The following is a 25,008-nucleotide window of genomic DNA, read 5'->3' as shown; positions in this document are numbered from 1 at the left end:
TACTTCAGAACTGGGTCTATTATTTATTTTTTCTGATTCTAATTTAGTCTTTACATGCAAATCCAAGACAAATAGCTCAAAGGGAAATTGAATCATTGCTCCACATCATTTAATCTCACAAAATGAAGCCCCCTCCTGTGAGCAGAGGCAGTCATGTATTCTCTCAAACACTCCTTAAACATGATACCTAATATAAGCCAATGTGCAAAGATGTGAATACTAGTACCCTCTAGTCACCGGCACACCCTAACTCAAGTTCTCACCTCACTAAAATCCCCTATAAGCCGTTCTGAAAGGTCATGTGCGAGACGCTGAAAGCGGCTAACCAGCGATCAGTAAACAGTTAATTCCCTCAACTGTTGGTTTGTACAATGATCGGCAAAACGGCCTGTGTTTGCTCAGATGGCAGACTGGAACGTGGGCTTTTTGGAGGCTCACTAAGCAAAGGTCAAAGGTACGCAAATTGTGCAAACAGAAAAGGCCCTGCTGCTGCGCTCGTAGTCTCCCCCGACCTGCCTGCAGCAGAGGCACCTGCAGCTGACTGCGTGTTGTGTCTCCAGCAGAGCGCTTTCACTCGTCACGCACCAACATCCTGCCGCATTTACATGAACAATGAGAGAGGGAAACCGCACCGGCCACTGAAGCCTCAGGGTCTCTGTTTATGCCTAACTGCTAGTATTTTCCATGCAAATGAGGTTCTTGTCAGCCTTTCAAAGAGATTCAGTGTAAACAAAGGAGTGATTTACCTGGATGTGGCGTCCGTCGGCGGTGCCAAGGTATGCTACTGCGCGGCCATGGATGGGCACCACAGTGATAGAGGTTACCAAGGTGTTGGTCAGCTCTTTGTGCCAGAACTCCAACCTTTGGACAAACTGGGTCACCTGCAGGCGGTACTTGCCCTCTTTGCCTTCGTGGATTCCCTCATGCGGGTCGCAGTCGTCTGATGAAGTCTGCAGAGAAACCAAAGGCATCAGTTAGACAAAAAAAACCGGCAGTGTGCTCCAAGAATAACAAAATAAAGAGAGACTAACAGTGGAGAGAGTGCTTTTCATTGCGGTTACAAGCATGATATTGATATGGCATAAAGCGCAGCCAAGAAATGTCAGTGTGGTCATGTTTAACACTGAAGAACAGCCACTTAATAGTAGTAGCACTGCATAAGAACAAACATGTGTAACAAGCAATAAAGACTGCTGATTGCCACAGATATTCGATGATGAACTGTTAATCATACTTTCTGGGAATCTTCAGCAAGATTGGATCACTTTATCCAAACAGACTGCTCTCTAAAAACTGCCCATTATATAATATCATGTTTAAGTATCTGCTTTCATATCTGGCCCGATGGGGGAGGGTTAAGAGCCAAACCTCCTAAGCCCCCCTTAGCTACTCTTTCATCAGGCTGTGCTCGTAATGGAGGTCTCGGCGCGATAGTACCTCCAGGGCAAGTGCACGCTTTGTTGGGTAGAAGTTCGCGGACGGCAGGATTTCATGGGAAACAGCGAGGAGACATTCATGCTGTTTTTCATTCCACGAGTTGCTTTTTCTCTCTCCGACTGGGCAACCCCACTTTTTTTTTTTCCGTTCTCCACCCTCCTCTCTCTCTACTTCCGTCTCCTCGCACAGTTTTAACCACAATCTGTCCCTCCAGCTCCCCTCTTTGGTTTTCAAGCGTCGCTCGGCTGTGCAGATTGTTGTGTCTGGAGCCTTTGGAGCATACAGTGAAAGCACAGGCTGTGCTGGAGCCAGAGCTGGATTCAGGGCCCTTTCTCTATCAGTAACCCCCTCCCTCTCTCCTCTCACTGCCCAGCCCTGCTTTCTCGCTGCTCCGGCTCTTTTTGTGTTTAGTCATGGCCTCCTGTCCCAGCCTCAGGTTTCATTAATTATTAATGACCCAGAGGGTGGCGGGCCTCTTGTGGCTCTTAAGGTCCTTGACCTGGCCGCCTGACCAGGCCTGAGCTTTCTGTTGTTTTCTCAGCTTCAGTGGATGACCACCCCTTCACTGAAGTCACAAGGAGGGGGGAGGGAGCGCAGGTAGAACGATTATGACGACCCGTGGACGGCCTTAAGTATCTCACAAATGCATTCAGTTTTAGCAGGAAACTTTTGTCAGAGAGATGTTTGTGACCTTAGTTTCGACCTTTTATTGTGACTCAAGGGGTAATAGTTGATCTTGTTGCATCAAACAAAGCTCATTTAATCATTTGCAGACTAATGATCTCTTTCTGCCTCCACCTCAAGCACTCCCTGGGTCATAAGGCCATTATTTGTGGGTTTTCTGCGAAACCCGCTGCATCATTTGTTTAGTGTAGACGCTTTGAAGATGAGGGGAACAATGGTCGAGCGATAAATCAGAAAAAAAGTTTCTTTCTCGGTGACATTGCATAGTCGAGACGAACGGGACCGCACGAAGAGGAAAGCCGAGGAAAGCAGAGAAACCTGGCTGACTGACAAGCACGCAGAAACAAACCTTGGTTAAATTAAATGTCCTCAAGGCCAGTGGCTGCAGTTAGGGAGACAATGGTTAAGTCAAGCGCAGGGAAAATGTGGAGGAAATTGAAAGCTGGCTGAAAGGTTGGATGTTTTTATGCCAAATGCACAGCTGTCAGGTTGTTCGTGCGGCAAGCTGGTCTGCACTGAATTACTCAGCATTGATGAGTGGAGAAACGGCGCAGTCCAGACAAGAAATGACATTTTGTGACTGAAATTGATTTGAAGTTGGATAAAGATATGGACACGTAGCAGGAGAGGAGGGTTTGCGAGCAGACGAGACGTCTTTTCCTCAAATACGATGGACAGGCTGCCTGTGATGTGTGACCCCGCGTGTGTTTAAGTTCACCTTTACGATATTACGGTCTAGAACAGACTAAGCTATCACTGAAAACATATGAAAAACATGGGAATCGTCCAAAACTCCTCTCACTTCTCAAAACTGCAGCGGACAGAGATGTCATCGCTGCGGAGAGATTATGCCACGCGGCTCAAAAAACAGACCGTGGGCTGATTATTTTCAGAGCAAACAAACAGGACTTTGGGGTGTTTGTTGAAGCGGAGCAGGACGATGGGAGGGAGGGCCAGAGGGGTCTTGGAGGCATTCCTCTGCCTCGGCTAAGGTATTCCTGAGGATCAAGGCAATGAAATTGGACAGTGGAAAGACTGTTTTGACAAGCTTCGTTTGAAGCTCCGCTGCTGTTATCCATGGCTGCTTCTTGGCACCGAGATTTAGAGGACGTCACATGGAGGCAAACAGGTTCCTCGAACAAAGTGTTACATAAAGTTCAATAAAGCAATTAAATGTATATTGTTCATTAAAGTTTAAGTTTAAACCAATGTCACTTGGCAACCACAGAATTGAAACAATAGTTGATGGACAGAAAAAAAAATCAGGAGAGATGAAGCAAACTTTTCACCCTTCTCTTCATTCATCTTTTGGGAGATTTACGGCGTTGGCAAGTGCTCCTGATGTTCTACATCTCTCAGGCCATTTTGTGAACGTGTCTTTCAGCCGTAGAACAGGCACCGTGGGGCAGATGTGTGAAATATTGAACACCTTTTGCCCCAGCAGCCATTGTCCCCAAAACAACGGCACGGCGATAGAGTTTCGGTGTCGTGGAGCTCCTAAACCCCGCGGCACAGCTCAGGAGAGTCAAGAGGGGGGTGAAAGGTGATCCGCGTGGTCTAATGTCGTTTTCATACTCTCGCTGTGGCCCCTGGGTCCCGTGTGAATAGACACACTAATGCCTGAGTTATAAACCATGGACTGGGTTACTGCCAGGAGAGGGTTTGGATACAAACACTGTCAATGCCGTGCAAAAATAGGGTAAAGGCGCTCTCGCTAATGTACAAAAATACACATCATGTTGCGAAGGCTTAGCCAGAGTTAGCAGACTTGCACACATGCACAAAGTCTGTCTCGTTGCTGGACGCTCAGCTGGCTCCCGCACTGGAATAACAGACCTTTGACCTCCGGATTGCGTGTGCAATTGTGCGCTCCAGACAGCGGAGAGGTTTGGTTGTCGCTGGGGTGTGTGGAAATGCATTTTTAAGAGAAAGTGAAATGCAAAGGAATGCAGAGTGCACATATAGACCCCTCTCTCTCTCTCTCTGTGCATGTGTATGTGTGTGTTGAGGGGGGGGGAGTCCATTGTTGTGGTGATGCTGGGACACACATTACAGTTCTCCACCTGGACTTTGGGTGCACGTAACTCTGCAACCTGACCCTCAGAGGCTGTAATGACCGTGGCGTGTGTGTGCGTCTACACAGTACACAGGTGGCTGGTCGCGCCGAGCATATGTAGCCATGTGTTAATGTGCGTGTGTGTTGCTGTAGGGGACTGTCAGAGTGTTAGGGACAGTTAAGGGAGGGAGAGAAGCTGACAATAAGCCGAGGACAGAGCCTGGCGCTCACAGTGCAGCTGGCCTCGCCCTCGAGTGGCCCCCCTCAGACGCCAGGCAGGACTAGCTTTGTTTACAGCGGGGCTCTGAGGCCCTCACACATAAACAAGTGGAGTGAGAATGATATGTGGAGATTATAGCAACATTAGACATATTAAACATCATACAGAGTGACTGGTAGCAAATTACATTTACTTAAAGAAGACTGTAGGGACACATTTTCTAGAAATCTGTACATCTACTGCATGTTTTAATGTTTCTGGTGATGAAGTTCTGATAATACTGGCAGAAAATATTGGTACCATTGTTTTCAGCTCCAGTGTCTAGTCTAATAGATGAAGATGTCAGATGAGACAGTGGGAACTTTCTACAGACGCACTGTAGTCTCTGAAACACCGTTACAAACCCGGTCGACATACTTGATTCTAAAATTGGACCTTTGGCTTTGCAAAAATAGACAAAAATAGGCTAAAAAACAAAACCTGTGCTCTTTTTTTCAAGTTGGACACATTTTACAATGATATTTTGTTGTCAACTTCCTGTTTCCTGACTGTTATATCTACAGGTAGCAGACACTCAGATGGGATCTGGGATGCGTTTAGCATAGAAGAATATTTTCCAAACTAGACACCGTCCTGGAAATGACAGTCGTCATTATGTCGCTTAGCGTGGCCGGCTCACTGCAGCAATGCAGCAAACTGGAGGTTTCTTAAATCACTGGTTTCCATAAGACATCCTTCATGTCCACAACTGTCTTTTGCTCTCGTTCAAGGCTGCACGTAGCAACTACTGAAAGGTCATGGCTCCGCTCGTGAACGATGTGCAAACTATCCACTTTCTGGATCCAGTGTTTTTGGATTCTAACCATACACGTAGGGAATAACTCAGACTCTGTTACATCCATTTGGACTTTTTTCTGAAAAAGAAAAAAAAACAACTTTCTCCCACGAGTCCTCAAAATACATAGATATGCAATTAAACATGGCTGAGGCATTATTTTAACCAAAGATATTCAAGTCACCCATCCTTAACCATTTTATGTGTCCATGATGAGATATTGAATGCTCTCCTTTGAAGGAATGCAGCCTTTACATTATTCATGCTCACAACATGTCATTTGAGAGTCCATGCTTACTTTAAGACAATCTTTGAGCCGGTGTTCGGAAAGTGTTTCTGAGGGAAGAAACACCCTTTAATCGCCTGACTTTGCTTCATTTCTTGTTCACAAGAATGTGCAAGAACTAAAAAACAACAAAAGACAACAATCCAAAATAGCTCACAGATCAGGGTGTAATTGTTTTCATTTTTTTTTCAAACAATCAAATCACATCCTGTGCAAAATCTCTTCCTTGAACAAACCAGAAATTCTCACGCACCAACTGCAGAGCGATATTCTCCTGTTCAGCCCTGACACTGATAAATAATTATTAAATGTAGGGGTGTAGCAATTTGGATTCTAACTGAAAATCAATTGAAATTAGCTTTGAGAGTTTCAAAGATCCTTTATTCAATTCTTTGAGAAGAGTATAAACTGAAAAATTGAACTGAACTCAACAGAACTGATTAAATTGCCAGAGATCCTTTATTGATTTGCCTGGTAGGAGGGTTCACCCTGGACAAATTTGAGAAACCGAATTTTCTAAAAAACTGAATTCCTATCTTTTGTGGTTTACTGTTGAATCTAAAGGGTCGTATTTTTCTGTTGAACTCTCAAAATCTCCATTTTTTGGTACATATTATTTATTATTCATAAAGTCAAACTGTTTTTGTAAAATATCTATGTTTTCAAAGAAGAATTTGAGAAAAGTTGATAGTAGATCATCGGCAGAGCCCAAACAAATGATCTGTGGATCTCTAACAATAGCATAGCTGTCAGCACTGAAAAAAAATGTTTAAATCGAACACTGAATCGAATCTTGACCTTAAAATCTAGAGTCAAATGGTATCGTGGACTTAAAGGATCTAGTAAAATGTTAAACAGATGTCTCCTCTCTGTCTCGCCTTCTGTCCTCCACACAGTCCTGAGTAAAATTTTGCCATATCACCCCCCTTCAATTCTTCTCCTGGCTGACCACCTTCCTCTCTTTTTTTCTGTTTCCTTTACCTCCCTGCACACACACACAAACACACACATGCACGGCCCATTCTAATAGTTAAATAATCTGCTGGTGTGTGTGTGTGTGTTTGTGTGTGTTCCCCAGTCTCCCACACAGGAACAATGCAGCTTCCAGCTTCTCAGCGCCACTAAATCACCCTCACTGTATGAAACCGGGCTGCGTGAATGATGATCCTGCATCCTCTGCCTCCAATATGAGACTAAAATATCATCTCTCAGAACAGCATTAGGGATGATTTTTCATCACTGCTTGACACAGCGGCTTCTTTTCAACATATTTTCCTCGTCTTCTTCTCGGAGTTCGGGGATTTATGCAATTCTAAACAAGGTGCAGAATGACGGACCGCTGAGTTCGGTGATCGGGGGCCAAAAGACACTATTTCTGCTCCGTCTGAGAACCTCTTTGATTCTACTTAAAGGCAACAGCACATTCTTCAGATGAGCTTTCCAGAGTTGCCCTGCAAAATCCACATTTCGGTCAGACTGACACAGTAGCTTAAGTTACAGTCTGCAGATCAAAGGGAATTAGAGAGGTCAGCTCCTTAATACATTCTTACACTCGCAGATTGAGATGAGATACGAGGAGAGAATATCTTTCACGTGGAAAAGTTTCTAAAATTATTCAATAAGGCCAATTTCGGGCGTATTTACATAACAGATGGGTCGTTTTTCCATTGATGATTAATACTAGGTTAACTCTTATCCTAGGTGTTTCATAAAAACTCCTGACATATGAGATACATTACACCATATAAACCTCAGCTTGTCATGCTTGGCTTGCACTTTCCGCATGAAACATACAGTTAAACGTTCCCACCGGACTCACACGTTTCTCCCTGACTTTTATTTGTTTAAAGACTGAGGTCACATCGATGTTTGTGACATCTGCTCAGAGGATGCTGACACAGGATAGTAAGCTCACACTACGGTCAAACTTACATTAAAATGACCAGAATTTTCTCGTGTTGTGTTTTTTCTAGTACACAGCTCTTCTTTTCATTGTAGGCTGCTTTCATATCAACAGAGTTGCACACGCTGGGTATCACCACTGAAATAAGATTTAGGCTGTATATAGACCAAATCAAGTGTTGCAGTGATTAATGCAGTGTTTTGCGTTGATTTGGGAGGACACAACTAGGAGAGTATCATCGTTTAGGCCTGGAACTCAGTTTACAGCTCCCGACTTAAGAGCTACAAGCTTTCTCCAACAACCTTGCAGAGTATTTCTCCTTCCCTGCTCAGGCAGTCTCCTGGCAGCGTTATGTTGTTTGAGGCATCAAGCAACACCATAGAAAGTTGGAGCACTTTGGCGGACCTCTGAATGTTTGTGCATGTGTCTTTTTTTGGCCACTCTGAAAGTATCCACTTCACCTTAACACGTGTCATGAGAGGACATACAAAACTTCCATTGTTCAGTATCGTAGTAGAAACCATTATTGAAAGTGTCATTTAATAAATTCAGTAATAAATTCAGTGTAAATAGCTTCAACTGTCCAGCAGCCAGTCTGATCGGCCACATGACATCAGGTTGTGTTTCTCCAAAAGTTGATTCTGTTTTTAACTTTTCGCCGCAGAACTACTGCACGCACGACCCACGCTCAAAATGAATGGGAGGACTGAACTTTTAACTGTAATAACGCAAGTCAAACAGTCATCTTTAACTCCTCTACCTCTTGCTCTCGCTCTGATCGCGAGCAAGTTGTCTAAAAGAAAGAGCTCATGAGGGACTGGTCACACCTTGTGTGTTCATGACCTCTCGTACTTTGAAATCAGCATCCTGTTGTTGTGGGTGTGATATAGAGTAATGAGGAAAGATGCATCACAGAGACTACTCCAAGTTTAAGGTGGTTACTGCACGAATAGCCTAATGTTTCCTATAATTGGTATCCATCGTCATATCATTTCCTCACGGCACAGTTGCAAATGCTCCCTAGCCCACTGGCAGTCCATGGCCCGGGGATTGGGAACCACTGCTTTACAGGTTGGTAGTTCTTGTTTGATTGGTCCAGGTTTTAAAGGATATGTCTCTGATATTTCTGCCTTCACCGCAATAAATGAGGAAAACACATCCAGGTTACTCAGAACAATCCACTGTCCTCACTGTGAGGAGATTTCCTGGTAGAAAGTAGTCCCAAAAAGACTCTGCTTGTAATTTTTTACCTCCATTGCGCTGGGAGAAGGCAGAAATCTAAAAACCAGGACATATATACTGTATAACGAAAACTATTTAGACAGCTAGATACCACCACGGGTATGTGCGTGAGAAGGTATACTTTGGTCAAACCTTTTATTTGGAGGAGTTTACATTCGCATTAGATGAATGGTGGAGGTATCACAGGTCTTTTTATATATATATAGTCCCGAGGGGTAAAAAGAGCTACAAGTACAACGTGGATGAATATGGATGTGAACATCCCCCAACACACTGTCTAAATACTTTCTGACTGCACTGTAACTAAATGAGAAATGACATGAGGTAATTTCAAGGGTGCAAATGAGCGCCACATCATGCCTTGCTTTTTCAGCCTGCGTATTACTCTCTCGGGCCATTATTTTAGAGCATTAATGTCTTTCTGGGGTCAGATCAATTTCAGATGTGACAGCTAAGTGGAGCGATCAGTCCAAAGCAGCAGCCATTCCTACATGTGCGCTTAATTACAGAAACACATGAACGTAAAGCGAGTGAGGGCTGATTTATCGTCGGGGCTGCTTCAGAGAGTTAGCACCAATCATCTACTGGCATGACTTTATTAGCCTTAGCGTTACCTTCTCCCATTGATTACTGCAGTCGGAGGGGGGTTTGGAAGTTATAACAGCTTCACTGAAAATGTCAAGATGATTGGGCCTTTATGTCGAGGAGGGGGATATTCAATTAGAAGCGAGTATATGCACACAAGTTCAAAGATACAAACTGACAGTTTTCAAAGTTATTCAGCCAAATCTCTTTTTTTCCCAGAATTCTTTCTTCCTAGCAGTCTGGAATAATCAGATCCATCCACCGGTGCAGACACTTGGCAGAATGTTCGCAGTGAAGATTTCACTGTAAGCAGAAATAGCCAAAAAACAGCTCTTCGGGCCTCCTCACTACCATTTAAAGCATGCTGCCTGACTATAAGTGGCTCTCTCTGCTTCTCATTTTTTTCACATCTGACAGGCAATTTTCTATCTGGGAGAAGTGCGGGGGCTCGTCGAGAGGTAGAGGCAGGGCAGCAGCAGCTGGAGAGCTGCAGCCCAACAGCAGCCGTTGAGGAGCAGCCAGATAACCTCAGGTTGTAAACAGCACTGGCCTGCGCCTCAGCAGCAAGGCAGCTTATCGAAGCCAGGGTCAACATTAGGTCTGAAACACGCGGGCCTCGTCATCTCAGCAAGGTCCTGGACTGGATGAGATCACTGGCAGGCGTCGTGCTGGCAAAAACACTGCGCTCGTACTCGTAGTGGATTTCAGATCAGAGCCAGATGAAGAAAAACAAACGACTGCGGAGCGCCAGCAACAGCGCGAGAGTGGGAATCTGAAAGTAGCGGCGTGGAAGAGACTGTCCTTCACAGGGATTCGACCTTTTATTGCTCAGCTGCGCGGCCTTTCATATCTGTCCCTTTTCACCAAGTGACACCAAAAAAGCAAATGTTATATTCCAGCAGCTTTGCATGGAAACCGACAGAGCTAAATATAATTGTGAAGTCCAGTGGAAACACAAACAGCCAAACCCTCATCAAAACACTTCAGAAAACAGACTTTTTTTTATAGAAGCTGATCTTTATGAAGTCACCATAAACTATTTCGCTGCGTGTCGTGAGAGCTCGCAGGTGGCAGCCAATCTGGTGCTTCAGAGCCTCTCGCGTGCATGACGAAGCAAACAGAAGACAAATCAGCATCGCCTCTGTCCTCAGAGAGCTGACCATGACGGCAACAATGCCTCATTGTGCTACTTTTTCACACTTGTAAAACTCCTGGAGGTTGGCATCTGGCTTTGCAGTGTTGCTCAACCTCCTTCTCACACACTTTTACACACATATCAAAGATCTTCAGGGATCGGGCTCTGAATAATTTTGCTGCATCTGCTTGCGCTCACTTACTGAGCCACCAGGCCCGAAGCCAGAATTTTTAATGCTCAGGACTGGAGGATCTCAGTGTGCTGACTTCACGATGAGGGCTCGGTTCCATGTCTGACTTGAAGAATGTGCAGGCTGAAAGGTGTGTGATGCAACCTAACAATAACAGTGGTCTCTCAACCTGAAAGCAAACTGGTAATCATTTCCCCCAAAACAATAAAAACAACAATTTAGTCAGGCTTGCAAAGCTAACAAAAACTAATTCTATAGTAGGCTACCGTAAAACTAAAAAAAGGGAATAGGAGAAGCATGCTTCCAAGAGAGTCCAGCTGGTGACACAAATCAGTCTTTTAACCGTAAAACACATCATTCAGTTCCGAGAAAAAGCTGCTCAGCCCTCTCAGGTGTGAGCTTGCCTTCCTATGCATGATTCAAGTCCAGATCACCGATGAGGACGATAAGATCAAAGCCCGCAGGAGACAATATCAGCACTGTCCCGGGGATTGACTTGATAGCTTCTCTGTTTGTGGTGCATTGTTTGGGAGCGCAGCGGGGTGATAAAAGCCATACAAGTGTGCGGAAGGAGAGGTGGGGAGGAGGATTTCTTCTCTATTTGCCTCCATTACTTGAGTACACATCCAGGCACAATCCTTTGCTTGCATTGTGTGGGGATTACTGGTTGAATTGAATGGGGGGGATTAGTCCTCAGCCGAGGTGAGACCTTCCACTGGACTGACGTGTTGTCCACCTCTATTTGGGCAAGAAATCCAGGCTAGTTTACTTGATATCTGTGTGTTCAGGATGTTGAAATGGTTGATGGGGGCCACAGGTCACTGCCAATTTAGAAGACTGCCATCATCAAAAGAGACTTAAAGGGTCAGTTCACCCAAATGACAAACACTTTCTCACTTACCTCTGTTGGTATCTAGATGATTTGGGTTGTATTTGTCCAAATCTTAACTATCCATCATTTTTGGTGCCCAAGGCATTGAAAAATTCAAAAAGCAGCATGTCTTTGGAACCACTTTCCTTCAAAAATAAATTTTCCCTGTGACATCTCAAGCATCAAGAATCAAGGACACAGTTTCGTTTTTCTTATGCACCACAAACCAAATTCGATTGATGTCCACTGGCAGTAATCCAACACAGAAAAAAACCCATCTAGTGAAGTGAGAAAATATGTCACTTGTGTGAACTGACTATTTAAGGATTTCGAGTCTTGGACTACACACAGGGCTGATGATGGAGGCGACTTTCTATTTTTTATGTCTAAATCTGGGGGCAGGTAAACCAAATTGTTTGTATGTCAGTGGTAAGGCTGCAACTAATGATTATTTTCAGTGCAACATGGCATCCTAAAATGTCTTGTTTTGTCCACAAACCAAAGATATTCAGTTTGGTCAACAGAACAGAATTTATTCACGTTTAGGAATTTTGACTCTTTTCTTTGATGAATTACTCAGACCAATCAAATTACCAAAATACTTTGCGATTAATTTTAAGAGTTGACAACTAATCCATTATTCTGTTAATCACTGCAGCTGGAGGAGTTGGAAGAAGAGCTGCACAATAAGTAGATTAATTGATTAGCTGATCAAAGAAAAGTTGTTGCCAACTATTTTTTACAATCAATTAATCATTTACGTCATTTTTGAAGCAAAAATACCAAACATTCCCTCCTCTTTCCTCTTAAATGTGTTGATTTGCTGCTTTTCTCTGTCATTCATCAGAGTCTTTGCGCTTTGGACTGTTGGTTGGTAAAAGCAAGCAATTTAAATACGTCTCTGGGTTATTGTGATGAGCATTTTAGTTGCAGCCCTAATTGTTGGTTTGATCCCCAGCTCCCCCGTCTGTATATCAAAGCGTCTTTGAGTAAGACACTGAACCTCAAATTGCTCCATCGGCCACACAAGTGCCTCCTTTTCTACTGTTCTTGTTTTCTTCTTAAAGCACTTTGGAGACGCTGCCTGGCTTTAAAATCTCCTATAATTACAACTGAAACAATACACACATTGTCTTTTTCATGCACTCCGTGTTATAAGTTTTGAAGTTTGAGAAATTTGGAGGTGAGGTAAGATTTCATTCGGGACCATTTGCTGCTCTAATGACCTCTGTGATTATGAGCGTTTCAAAGGGCCAGACACAGAGCACATGACAAAGCTGGAAGGATCCCGAGCCAAGGAAATGAGACTGATCCGGGGTCGAGGTGAGGCCGCTGCTCAGGACGGCAGCAGGAGAAAAGGAGATTGCATTTGGTCCTTCGTAGAGAGTGGGGGGGCTGACAGATAAGCATCCACACGCCTCATTTCAGTTGAGAGCAGGATATCACCATGTGGTGAAATAGAAGAGTAGGAGGCATGCCACTGATTAGGAAATAGCTCGGGGGCCTTGACTCATACGCTCAGCGGAGCAAAGCTCCTCCATATTTGACACAGAACAAGTGTATCATGAATGGCTTCTGGCACTGCTGGCAAATGCTCTCATGCTGGTAAGGAAAGCATTTAAGAAAATCCAATCAGGGATGAGTCTGGCAGCAGGATAGTATTTGAGGAAAATATCTAATTTGCAACAGAACGGACCGATAACATGACTCAGCCTTAATGATCGCCATTTTTATCCATCAGCCAACCACAGCGAAGGATAGATTAAAAAATTCAGCAGCAGAGTTTTTTTGGACAAATGATTAATCAATTAGTCTATACATCCTTAAAAAAAAAATAAAATGGGAAGAACCACTTTTCAGATGACTAACTTGACGTTGATAAAATCGCGTCTTTTGTCCCACTAGTGCTCCAAAACCCAGAGATGCTCAATTCACGATATGAAACACAGAAAAGCAGCACAAATTCACATTTCAGAAGCTGAACAAGTGACAATCAAGAGGAGGAGAAAGAATAACAACACACGATGGTTGTTTATCTGACATAGTGGCAGTACTAAAGTGGTAGTTCACTAAAAATCAGCCGTGGCCTAAATTTAACAGTTTATGGCCGATGGTAATTTCCCACCCTGCTTGCTGGAAGACAGCTTGCAGGCACTGACGGTTTGCATATTTACTACTCTACTCTTTATCTAAGGAACAAAGATAAGATGTGCATACAAAAGCCCATGCAAAGGGATTTACACACACTTCCAGCTTTCCAGCAAAACAAGAAACCAAACTCCTGGGCTGATCATTAACTCTGCGGATTGAAAACTAAACACTGACATTGAGTGGATGTGAAATCGTGTAGAACATCGTGCAGGAAAATACCAGCAGACATGAACAGGCTCACATTGATTTACTGCGAACTGAGTGTTGAAATAAAGTTGCTGCAACCCATGCCTGATAGTTTTATCTTCTACTTTCAAACATTATGAAATCTGGTAGTCTGTGAGGTGATCATTAGTAACAAAATCAATGAGGAGCAATGATTCATTGGAGCACAAATCAACATTGGCACAACTTCGAGGGAGGGTCATTTCAAGGGTAAACTTTTGTTTTGTGCCTGAAATTGGATACAAGTGCGTGTTCTGTGCAGCCGGAGGTGGGCGCTGACCAAGTTTCTCCTCACGCAGAGGAACCTGCCTGGACATGGCTGCCAGGTGACGCAACGGCCCACCTGAGGGTGGAGGGGCAGCGGGCACACACAGCTGCAGGCTCTCACTGGAAACACATCTTCACATGGCCAGTCAGAGTGTGATGGGGCACGACCATTTTCCATGATGTTGTAACATAGGAACAGTAGCTCAGAACAGCCTGAACTTGTTTTGCACTCACTGATATGAGCGACTGTTGCACTGAAAGCTGCCAATAACTGTATTAGTATCTCGGTTTTTTGACTTCTTTTGTTGCTTTTTTTCAGCAGTGAAATGATTGTTTTAGGTCTAAAAAATAAAAAAAGTCTAAAAATGACTAGACCTTTGTTGCATATTTTGTTGATTTGTGTACTGTAATTATGTTGCATGTGTCTGACAATGTGCACACAGAGAAATATGTCATTTTACTCAAGGTAACGGTGTGTTTCTTTTGGACGTCTGTCACCATGACTTCCCGATGAGAGTCAGAGAGTGAGGAAGGAAGTTGGCAAACGTGACTCAACATACAGTAACATAAATAAAACTTTATACCATGACCTCAGCTGTGAACATTTCTAGCTGAGGGTTAGGGTTAGGGTGACATCGATCACAGCGATTATTTTGCTGTGATCGATGTCTTTTTGTTTATCAATTTTAAATGTGTCAGTGGTCAGCTGATCTGACACAAAAACCCTGATCCATCAGCAACAAACTGCTGCTGCTGCAGCTCCTGCGTGCACACATGTGAGGATCTGTGTGAAAGTATGTTATGACACAGACGCAGACTACAGCACATCTAATCTCACTCTCATTACAAACACTCACATGCGGTCTTCCATATCAAAACGGAGACTTGCGAGCGGTGAAACGCAAAGGACAGGACAGAACAAGAGCGTAGTATTTACGGTCTTTTGTTGATGCCTGTACGCTGTTGGAGGCCCGCCCGCTTGCTAAGAGCACCGCTGGGTTCTGCACCCTGATCAGCGATGGCATGGGCAGGCTCGGGCATGTGGTACAGTATGTAATCTGTGACATGTGCGGTGAAAAACCTCGGATAGGGCAGTGGTGGCTCTTTGCTAATTTTCAGAGTTCATTATGTTTATGTTCATCCTACCTCAGGAAGGATAAGCTGGAGTGTTGTGCAGATTGTGAACCTCCTCGAGGCAAAGTTTTGATTTGTGGTATTGGGCAATAAACATAAAACTGACTCGATGTCTCCTGTGATATGAAACAGACATACAATCTGACGGATCATTTCCCCTCATCATACAAATCAAAACAACTGAACACGATTCCACATCGGGCAAGATTTTGAACTCAAAGTGTTGAGTTCATATGTGACAAAGTTTGTGAATTTTGGGGGGTTTTCTCTCTGATTCAGACTCTTTTCTTTCATTACTAGATATTATAATTATGTTTACCGTTAATCTTCTTCTGTCTACTCTGCAGATGCGCCACCCATTGCATGTCTGTCTGCTCTGGAAGTGAAATGGAAAATAGTTTGAGAGCTTAATCCACCGGAGTGAGTTAAAAAAAACAGTAGATTTAGAGCGATTAGTCATGCGATGTCTGGCTGCCAATCGTGCTAAATGTTTACATACTGCGAGTTTTGTGCTTTATAAACAAAGTCAAGGTACTTGAGGACAACATGTTGATGACAGATTTTCAAAAATATGATTAAAAGGTCAAAGAACAACATGAAAATCTCATTATTCATCCCATGCATGCATCTTTTCTGGAGTGTGATATGTTTTGCGGCATCTTGCGGCAGGTCCAGAATATTTAGATGATGGTGACGTTGCTGTTATGTGTGCCAGCTCCAATAAAGCCTCCTGTTCTGTACATCTGGTTCATGCGGAGGGAGAATTTGAGCGAACAAATACCAGCTTAGTGAGGGCATGAGCAGGCTCGGGCATGTGGGGCTAAAAACAGGGACATCCACAGCAGAACCCATTGAATCAGCAGCATTACTGAGAGATTGGCAGTATTAAGTCCTTCTATTGTCAGGCTGCTGCAGGTCTGATTATCTGTCGCTGGAAAAACTACGCAGAATGCATGAAATATCAGGGACACAGTCATCACCGATGACTGATTGATCAGTAATTTCAGTTCTTACAGCAGGAGATTTTAAAGCTTTGACAGATGCCGCGTGCGTGTGTTTTAGCTGTAAGGCAACTGATGCAAACTCATACATGTCTGAGAGAGTAAATGGTACATTTTATATGTCAGCTTCACGTCAAAGCACAAAAGTTAAATACAGATTAGAGGCATATAGGGCTGAAGAGTTTGTTAAATGTTCCCCTGCAGTATTTTCTTGATATGATGTATTTTGTAGTTTTGTGCTTCTCTTACATTGATGTTTCTTCCTCTCATCTGTTCTGAATAATGCTTTGAAAAGTGCAATATGAATTATTTCGCCGAAATCTAAAGTTGGAAAGTAATGCAGCTATTTCCGGAGATGCTTTTGGGTCAAATCCAAGTTGAGTTTCAAGGTTTTTAAGGTTTGAAAATCAAGTGTAAACACGTCATCCGGCGGTACTGTACTGCTGCACTTCCACGACCATAAAGATTACAGGATCAAGAGAGAAAGCCCACCTTCCCTCTCTGTCTCTTGGATCGAGTTGTCATCTCACTAAACTCAGATCGCACTGTAAAAAACAAGGCAGTGCTGATCAAATATGACCCGTGGTCCTGTTCCATGTCTATTTCTCACCCAAAATGTTTTTAAAAACATATTTTAGGGAAGTGTTTAGTTGGAATACCACAGTGTTTGTTACCAGCTGGCCGCCGTACTGTTTTTTTGTTTTAACATGGACGATGAGCCAAAACCAAAGCAGCTCTAACTCACAGTGCTTCACCCATCAGTGGGAGTGTTTATTGGTCCGGTGCAGTGCGTTCTGGTTGTTGTAGGTTTTCAGGGAAGACCTTTCTACTGCCCAGTGACAGCCCAGTTTTTTGCACTTTCCAGAGGGAAGTGTATTTTTAAAACTTGAGTCTCAAGTCAATAATCTGGCCATTTTTTCTATGTCTAGTATCATTCTCATATATTTGGGTCGAGTCAATTTTATATACATTGCCCTATGCACAGTACATAAGACACATACTTTCCTTAAAACCCTAAATTTGAATAATGTAAATCTACACAAAACAAAAAACCTAAATTGTAAAAACAAGGAGCAACCTCAGGAAAAGGGCTGACAGACATGCAACGTGTACTCACTCTTCTATATATATCAAGTGGTTGTACTACATGATGACACATAATAACAAGTTAAATGAAAACAGTAGACAGTATTTGGACATACTTAATTCCCCACTAGACCTCCAAGAAGCCACCAGCTGTGGCTTTTATAGATTTATAACATAACTACAGACTCTGTGAGCTCCTTGTTGTTTAAGAGTTGCACGTGCACGCTGTGCATGTTGTCATTACGAAGCACAAAGTCTTTATTGTCCTGGCAATGACCTGCAATTATCAAAACCTCTGCTGCATGCTCATCTCTACGTTTCTTTACTCAGTGCTCTATGTGAGTTTCTTATGTGCAAATGAATTGAAATCTTATCTAGTGACCAAATAACTGATTGTCAAAGCCAAATATATGTTGGAAGTCACATAGCCGGATCTTTATTCTACTTCATAATCAGAAATTAGAAGGAATTCCTAATCAGAGCAACATAAAATCAATGTGCTGCTGCAGGTTTTTTTTCTAAGGCAGCGTTTAAAGCGTGTTCATTAAAACAGGCGGGCTAATTAAAATGACTGTCGGTCAAAAGCGTCTCTCCCAGCTGGAATTATATTACACGCTCTATAATCAATCAGGGCAAAGATTCAATTTAAAAGCAATCAGCATTTGGTGGGTTTTCTCGAATCAATAGTAATCTGATGATAATTTTGACCCGTGGCGCTTCTTTATTTTTAGTCTCAAATGTTCCTGCTTCCTCAATAGACTTATGGGAATGGGTGCCAGTCAGGCATGTTGGGGATGCTCCAAGTCCCTGCCATGGCTCTGCACACTACATTACCCAGCAAAATGGGCTTTTTTAAAGCGATACTGTCAGGCAACAGCACATTGTGGGGGTCGGAGGACGCTTAAAGAGTGTTCTTGATATAAGAGGTGGAGAGAAGAGCCACTGAAATGCATCTCAAGATTACATTTTGGCATGAACGCTTGGGGAAAATTTTGGTTAAAGGAAAAATTCACCCAAAAATAAAATCCAATCATTATCTCCTCATCCCCATGCCGACTGAAAGTCAGGTGAAGTTTCTTAGTCCACGAAACATTTCTGGAGCTTCACAGCAAAACAGTGTTGCAACATTCTCCAACATAACGTAATTAGATAGATGAGTAGTAGACGAGGTTTCAAACAACAGGAACAACAGGATTTTACAAAAAAATGGCTCTATACAGCTCATCCAGTGTAATGCATGTCTCCGCAAGCCCTGAGATGCCAAAGTGATTTGAGAGACATTAATTGCAACTTCCAGACCTGGTTGAGCTTGTTCATCCACTTGTGGTGGGGTCGTGCTAATGCTAGCAACTTCAGTGATGATTTCAGCTTAAAGAAGGGTGTAAATAAAATCTTTTCTAATCAATTTGGGATCTTGGGGCTTCCCGAAGCTTGGTTTGTTTGTATTTAGCGCGTGCACCAAGATCAGTGGTTACTCATATCCGTTTGGCCTTTGCAAATAAAAGAATGGACTCGCAATCAGTTCAACTGTTTAAAATCAGCTCTCCTTCTGCTCAAATCAACAACTGAGGCATTTGTGAAAGAAACTACTGTTGTATTCATAACTACATCTACAAAGGTAGCATAATCAAAAAATGTACTAAAGCACAGTAATCAGTAGTTATGCTCAACATCTCATGATGAAGAATAGTAATTATTTCCTCAGTTTCCTCATGTTACTGAGTTCAGCCTGGAGACAGAAACAGTAAGAACAGCAGATCTGATCCATCACGTCGACAGCCGAAAAGAGAGCCAGTCGTCATTACAGCATTTATCATATGTTGCTGCCTAAACTGGAGTTAAGAGGTACGTCTGAGCTGACAACCACCACTTAAAAACTTCAAACATGCTCTTACACCGAGCTTTCAAACTCATCCAGATCCCTACTGGGAGTTTTCCACAGGAAACACACAGTTTGGCGGAGCGAACTGCAAAAATAACCTCCTGTGCCTCCTCCGAGTGTTTACACCTTTTATGAATTTATGGGCTACGCTTATCTCCCCTAAAGCTCATGATAACAGAGAGTCTAGCTGCCATATGCCACTGAATACAAGTCATAAAAAAATTAAGCAGCGCCATGATTAGCTCACTCAAACTCCAGGTTCGGAGCACGAGTGTCAGATGGGCATTTGTTGTTGTTAGAGCTGGTTTCCTAACCTGGCAGCTAGGGAGGAGAGGATTCGAGTGAGACTGTCAGCAATAAAAGAGAAGTTGGAAAAAACGGCTTCAGTCGCACTGAGATAAAAGCTCTTTTGGCTGCAGCGATTCAGCACTTGACCTGCTGCGTCTGCGTGTTTGGAGGCTCAAGCTCAAACACATTTTGAAACAGCAGATTTTTGTGCCATTTGTCTCTGCTGAGGCCTGCAGAGAGAAAAAGGCAATACTCCGCTTTTGAGTGTGTGTGTGTGTGTGTGTGTGTGTGTGTGTGTGTGAGTTGGGGGAACTAAAAAGGGATCAAAGAGCGAGGACAGTATTGCAGCTGCGAAAAGAATGAAGTCAGCATAATTTCAACTTTTAAATCATATTGTTTGCTGACATATCTACACAGAGAACTATGCAGAGTTCGAAACAGAACGATCCTATGATAATTACACGGCAGAGATGCTCCTGTACCCCAAGCAAAACTGATGTCATCATGCCTCACGCCGACCCCGTAATCAAGTGAGTCAAGGGGAAAGAATGTCTTATAAAAGAATAGTAGACTCACTCAGTGATCAAAACAGACGTTTTCATACCGACAGTCACTGTCAAGAGGTAGAGACAGACAATTACTGTTTGGGGTTTCAGGAAAGAAAGGTTTTCTCAGCCTCTGTCACCGGGCACAATACAGCTCTTATTAAAGAGCTTGAAGAAGGAGAGGCACGAGGCGTTAGTTGTTTGATTTGTAACAGGTTGATTTTTGCTTTGATCCTGTGCACTGACGCTCGACAGGCTCAGTTATCAGTTCGTAGCTGAGGACGACTTCTGACTTTTCCACAAAAATCGTTACACAACTCACAGCTGTTCACCAAAGACACTAGAGGGACACAGTTCTGAATTGCGCTGCAGACTACAGCTAATTTGAATTTATCTGAACTTCTCCATTTGCATCATTGAAACACAACCTCTGCATTCAACACAGTTGTTTTTGGCACAAGCTTCACATCCGTCTCATGTGATGCGTGAGATCACATGATCATGTGATCTAACCGGCAGCCTCCCAATGAACACCTCCAGACCGGGGATGGAGGCCAGTTACAGTAACGAGGCGATTCATGGAGTTTCTTGATGGACTTAAACGGGTAGCTGCCTTTCTGAAGTGATTGCTAACTGCCGCTAAATGCACCCACTGTATGGTAGTAAACTCAGTTAGCCGTGCAACAAAGCTAGCAGTCCTTTTTGCTGGCTCGTACTGCATTTGTTTTTGTTTTTTTAGGGTTTTTTTTAGGCCTTTTCTTGGCTTTATTTATAGAACAGCTGAAGAGTGACAGGAAACAGGGGAAGAGAGAGGGGGAGTGACATGCAGCAAAGGGCCACAGGTCGGACTCAAGCCCTGGGCCGCTGCAGCAAGGACACAGCCTCTGCATATCTAACTTTTAATAGCCTCCCGTGGACAGGTGTTGTAAATTAGCATTGTTATAAACACTCAGTGCATCTGGGGCTTGTGCGTGATTGCAACACCAACGTTACTGTTATGTTCATGACAAATAAATAAACTAAACTCAACTCAGAACCAGAGGAAAATAATGAAAGACTTATGTGATCGAGATATGATGCCTCAGAAAGATCATACCCAATGATGATCACCCATGAAAACATTGGTCCCAGATAAAGAGGCTCTTTGGTGTTACACTTCCACTTTCCCACAGGTGCTGGTAACAGGTGGGGGTCGGGGGGGGAGAGGGGAAGAGGCCTTGCCAGCGTAGCCGGCTGCCACAGCGGGTCAGGGGATCATCTTCCGCCCAGCTGCTGATGCCCTGTTATCCCCGAGCCATTCATCACGGCTCGCTGAGAGTCAGATATGCGCTGCCCCCGAACCCCCCAGCGCCCAGCATTCCTCACTTTCCCCGGTGGATCTTCACCACTGATGGCTGTCAGGGCTGTGCCGATGTACCCAAACACCCACCCACAATGTATTTGCATGTATCTGCAAAGCTGGTTTAAATCTGTTTTAACTTAACCACATGTCACTCATCGTGTGTGTGTGTCTGATCTCTTCACTGCAGCTTGTGTCTTTAAAATCACTACAGACAGAACTGAACTTTAAGGACCAGACAGCGTGATTTAAAAGTTATAACTCCTTAACAACAAATCATGTTTTCTTTACTCTTTTGCCAACTGTTTTGAAATGTGCACTTTACAGTTTTAGATTATCTTTATCCTTCTGTACAACCATTTTTTTCCCCCATTATTTTCTGTATAGCATGAAACTCGGTGTGTAATCCATCATCCATCACCATCATTGTGAACAGGTCTGCATTCATTTTGTTACCACTTTGACAAAAGTTAAAGGTACTCTCTGGATATTTTGACCACCTGGGGTGCTATGGAGCAATATTTCAGGGCCCCATTAGCTTGTATCTGAACAAGTGCCCGCATGAGGAGACAGGTGATGCTATTCCACTTATGGACATTAAGTGGTTGTTACACCCCAAGAAATGAAGGAATGCGTAAAAAGGCAGGTAAGAAGAATTCAAAAAAGGATATAAACATGGATATAAAAAAATGAACAGTAGGTAAAAATTTGGCTTTGCAAATGTTTCATGAGGAAGAAATGAATTTAGTTTGTGTGTTAGGCTTCAAGGACACACACAAAGATGATTAAAGGTTCAATATGTACAAATTTTAGTTTAAAACATTCAAGATTTAGTTTTGGTGTTATGTCAAAGACATTTATGCTGTGTCTTCTGAGGTTAGCATGCTAACCAGCTAGCCCCGGCCTGTCCTGTATAACACCACTTTGTACCTCAAAAGGTGACAGTCTGATAGTAAAGCTCAGGCAGAGTCAGCTGGTAAGGGACCACTAGCTGTACAGCTAACTTAGCTAACTAGCTACAGTTAGCAGCAGTTAGCAGTTACTCTGGTGATATGCTACCCCTTACGTGTAAATGTGTAAAAGAGGTAAAAAATAAAACTTCACAGGGTACATTACTGCAAATTTGATGTTCATTATACAACTTAAAGTTGTAAATGTTTCTACCATACAAAAATTAATGGAAACCAATGGATGTCTGTAATGGAACAAAATGAGTTCAAATGTCAAAAACATAGCAGCCTAGTTTTCGAAATGATTAACTAGGTCACAAAGTGTACATACTTACATAATAAATAGTATAAAACATGTAAGAACACTGACAGCCAATCTGAGATGGTTTTCACCCACAGCATTGTGGTGCATGGTGGTGGTTTTCTACCAAGCTACAGCAGCAATAAAAGTTTTTCCGACGAAGACGCGTGATGCGTTCAAACTAGTTCATCATATAAAAAATCGCCTGCATAGAAACTCACACACTAAATGTTTTGACAGAAGTCTCCCTCAGAAGTGTGCTGGGTGTTTGCACACGACTCTGGTGTTACTCCTGTATGTGCTTGCCCTTTGACAGCATTCAGTGAATAATATATCCAGGAGACTAAAGTAATCCACTGCCTGACTGGAGATATACAGTACTGACTGATGCTGAGGGTTAAGTAAAGATGAAGTCAGCGGGGGGGTGAGAGTGCTCCACTAGCACACATATTGACGGACCCTTTGGCCGGGCGGTCGGCAGTTAACCTCATGTTGTTATTGATCAGGTGATTCAACTGATTGATTGAGTCAGTGTTGATGGATTGGAGGTGAGTTAGTACAGGGGAGGTAATATTGGCTTACAGTAGCATAGGTGGGGGGGTGGTTACTTCAGTACAATGCATATCAATTACTGTAAAGGAATGACTGTGTTTCCGACTTAATTGCTGCTTTTCAGCTTTAATTTGAGAGTGATTTCATCCACATCAGACGGAAGTGTAGCACGTAAGGTACCGTAGGGTCGGGTGATTAGATGAAAATATTGGTTATCGGCAACTTTCTATGTGTTTGTTTTCGGGGCGATATTTCGGGTGAGTTTGTCGTTTGATTTTGCTAATATAACTGTCTTCCTCCAAAGAACGATAGCCAATACTGAACATCATGCTCTTTTTCAGTGGGTTAACTCAGCAGCACAACGAGGCCAGCAACAGCAGAGAGGCAGCAGGGAAAACAGCTTCAGAGCCAGAAAGTGTAACATCTGACTCTGCATATTAAGTGTTTATTTTGGCCAACCCAAAGTTGGTGGTTGTCAGAAGTGCAGAAGACCCACCAGGAATTTTTGGTGAGTTTTATTTTGTTTCTGCCGAATTTGTATGAAGTGTGTGTTACAATGACTTCACAAGGCAGTTAAGCTCGTTTTGTTCATCAGTTTGGTGAAGGAGAGAAACTTGAAGGTGTACAGTTGTATTTTTCTCTTTAATAAGGAAAACAGCCTCACCTTTGCATTGATGCCCAGTTTGGGGGGCCAAAATATATAGGACAAAATAAAACAATTGCCTGAAGTCTCCAGCCCAAAAACATCAGCAGGCACTTGGGATACTTCCTGGTCGTGCTCTGCCAGGCCTGTAGTTCAATCATACTCACGTTTTGCCTGTTTAACTGACTTTTTGCCCCCAGTATTCAACAAGTAAAACACAGCATGATCAACTGAGGTCAGGTGACCGATCTAATCGGAGATGTCTCCACTGTTTTTTCCCCCCGTGTGTTAAGGATCACTGTCCTGATACTTGGCGATGAGTCCCACACTGTTCACCAAATATGGGTGTAAACAGAAAAACTAAAGCTCAGAGTCTACTCTTTAACCTCACAGTCATTGTTTCATTTCAAATCCAACATGCTGCAGCACAGAGCCAGAACAGTGAAAAATGTGCTACTTTCCTGTAATCAATCCATAAAAACGTCATATCAGACACACTAATCAGAAATGTGTGTCTCCACTAAGACTTGCATGTTAGCTCTTAACCAGAGAGGTCAGAGGTCAGGAGCAGGTCATGCTTCAGCGTGTTGCTCAAGGACACTTGAACACAATGACACAAGGACAGAAATCCAGTAGACACACTGGCTGCCTGAACCTGAGACCACCCAGTTACTGAGACATTCTCTCCAGCCAACAAGCCGACCTGCCTGCAGCAAGTAAACAGCCAAGATCTATAACTCTTACAGATAAAAAACCAAGCCATGCATGTACAAGAGATGACTGATTAGAGACTTATTTTATGTGTCCAAAAGGCATCGTATAACATCACGATGATACTCAAACTTGGTTGCTAGTGCGCAGACACTAATTTATCTTTTGGATTAATCAACATCACTCCTGGTAAAAAGCTGCAACTCAAAGGGATAAAATACCATTGATAATTCAGCTGAAACATGACCAGACAGACCATGTCAAATCCATCGTAAATTAAAAAAATTGCTCTGTTCAGTAATAAAAAGTGTCACATTTTGCATCCTAATACAGCAGTAGCCGTTGTAGAGGTTGCCATCACACATAAATGCAGCCTCCCAAGTTTATTCAGCCTCAAACATCATAAACTAAAACCGAATAGATATAGGGCTTAATTCATTTAAGTTTTAATTAAGAGAACAAGCCAGGAACTTATCAGTGTGTAAACCA

At 43.1% G+C, this 25,008-nt stretch overlaps 1 protein-coding gene across 1 annotated transcript in view; it reads right to left on the bottom strand.

The window, feature by feature from the left end:
* Positions 1-25,008, bottom strand: part of met (MET proto-oncogene, receptor tyrosine kinase) — a 73,355-nt gene that overhangs the window by 45,024 nt on the left and 3,323 nt on the right. The window contains exon 3 of the mRNA XM_084365446.1: positions 747-950. Coding sequence (XP_084221572.1) covers positions 747-950 — 204 coding nt within the window. The remainder of the gene's footprint in view (positions 1-746; positions 951-25,008) is intronic.

The sequence above is a fragment of the Pagrus pagrus genome (genome assembly GCF_965226575.1).
Source record: "Pagrus pagrus genome assembly, chromosome: 10".
NCBI lineage: Eukaryota > Metazoa > Chordata > Actinopteri > Spariformes > Sparidae > Pagrus > Pagrus pagrus.
Note: the sequence above shows the minus strand (reverse complement) of the source record. Positions and strands in the feature narration are given on the sequence as shown.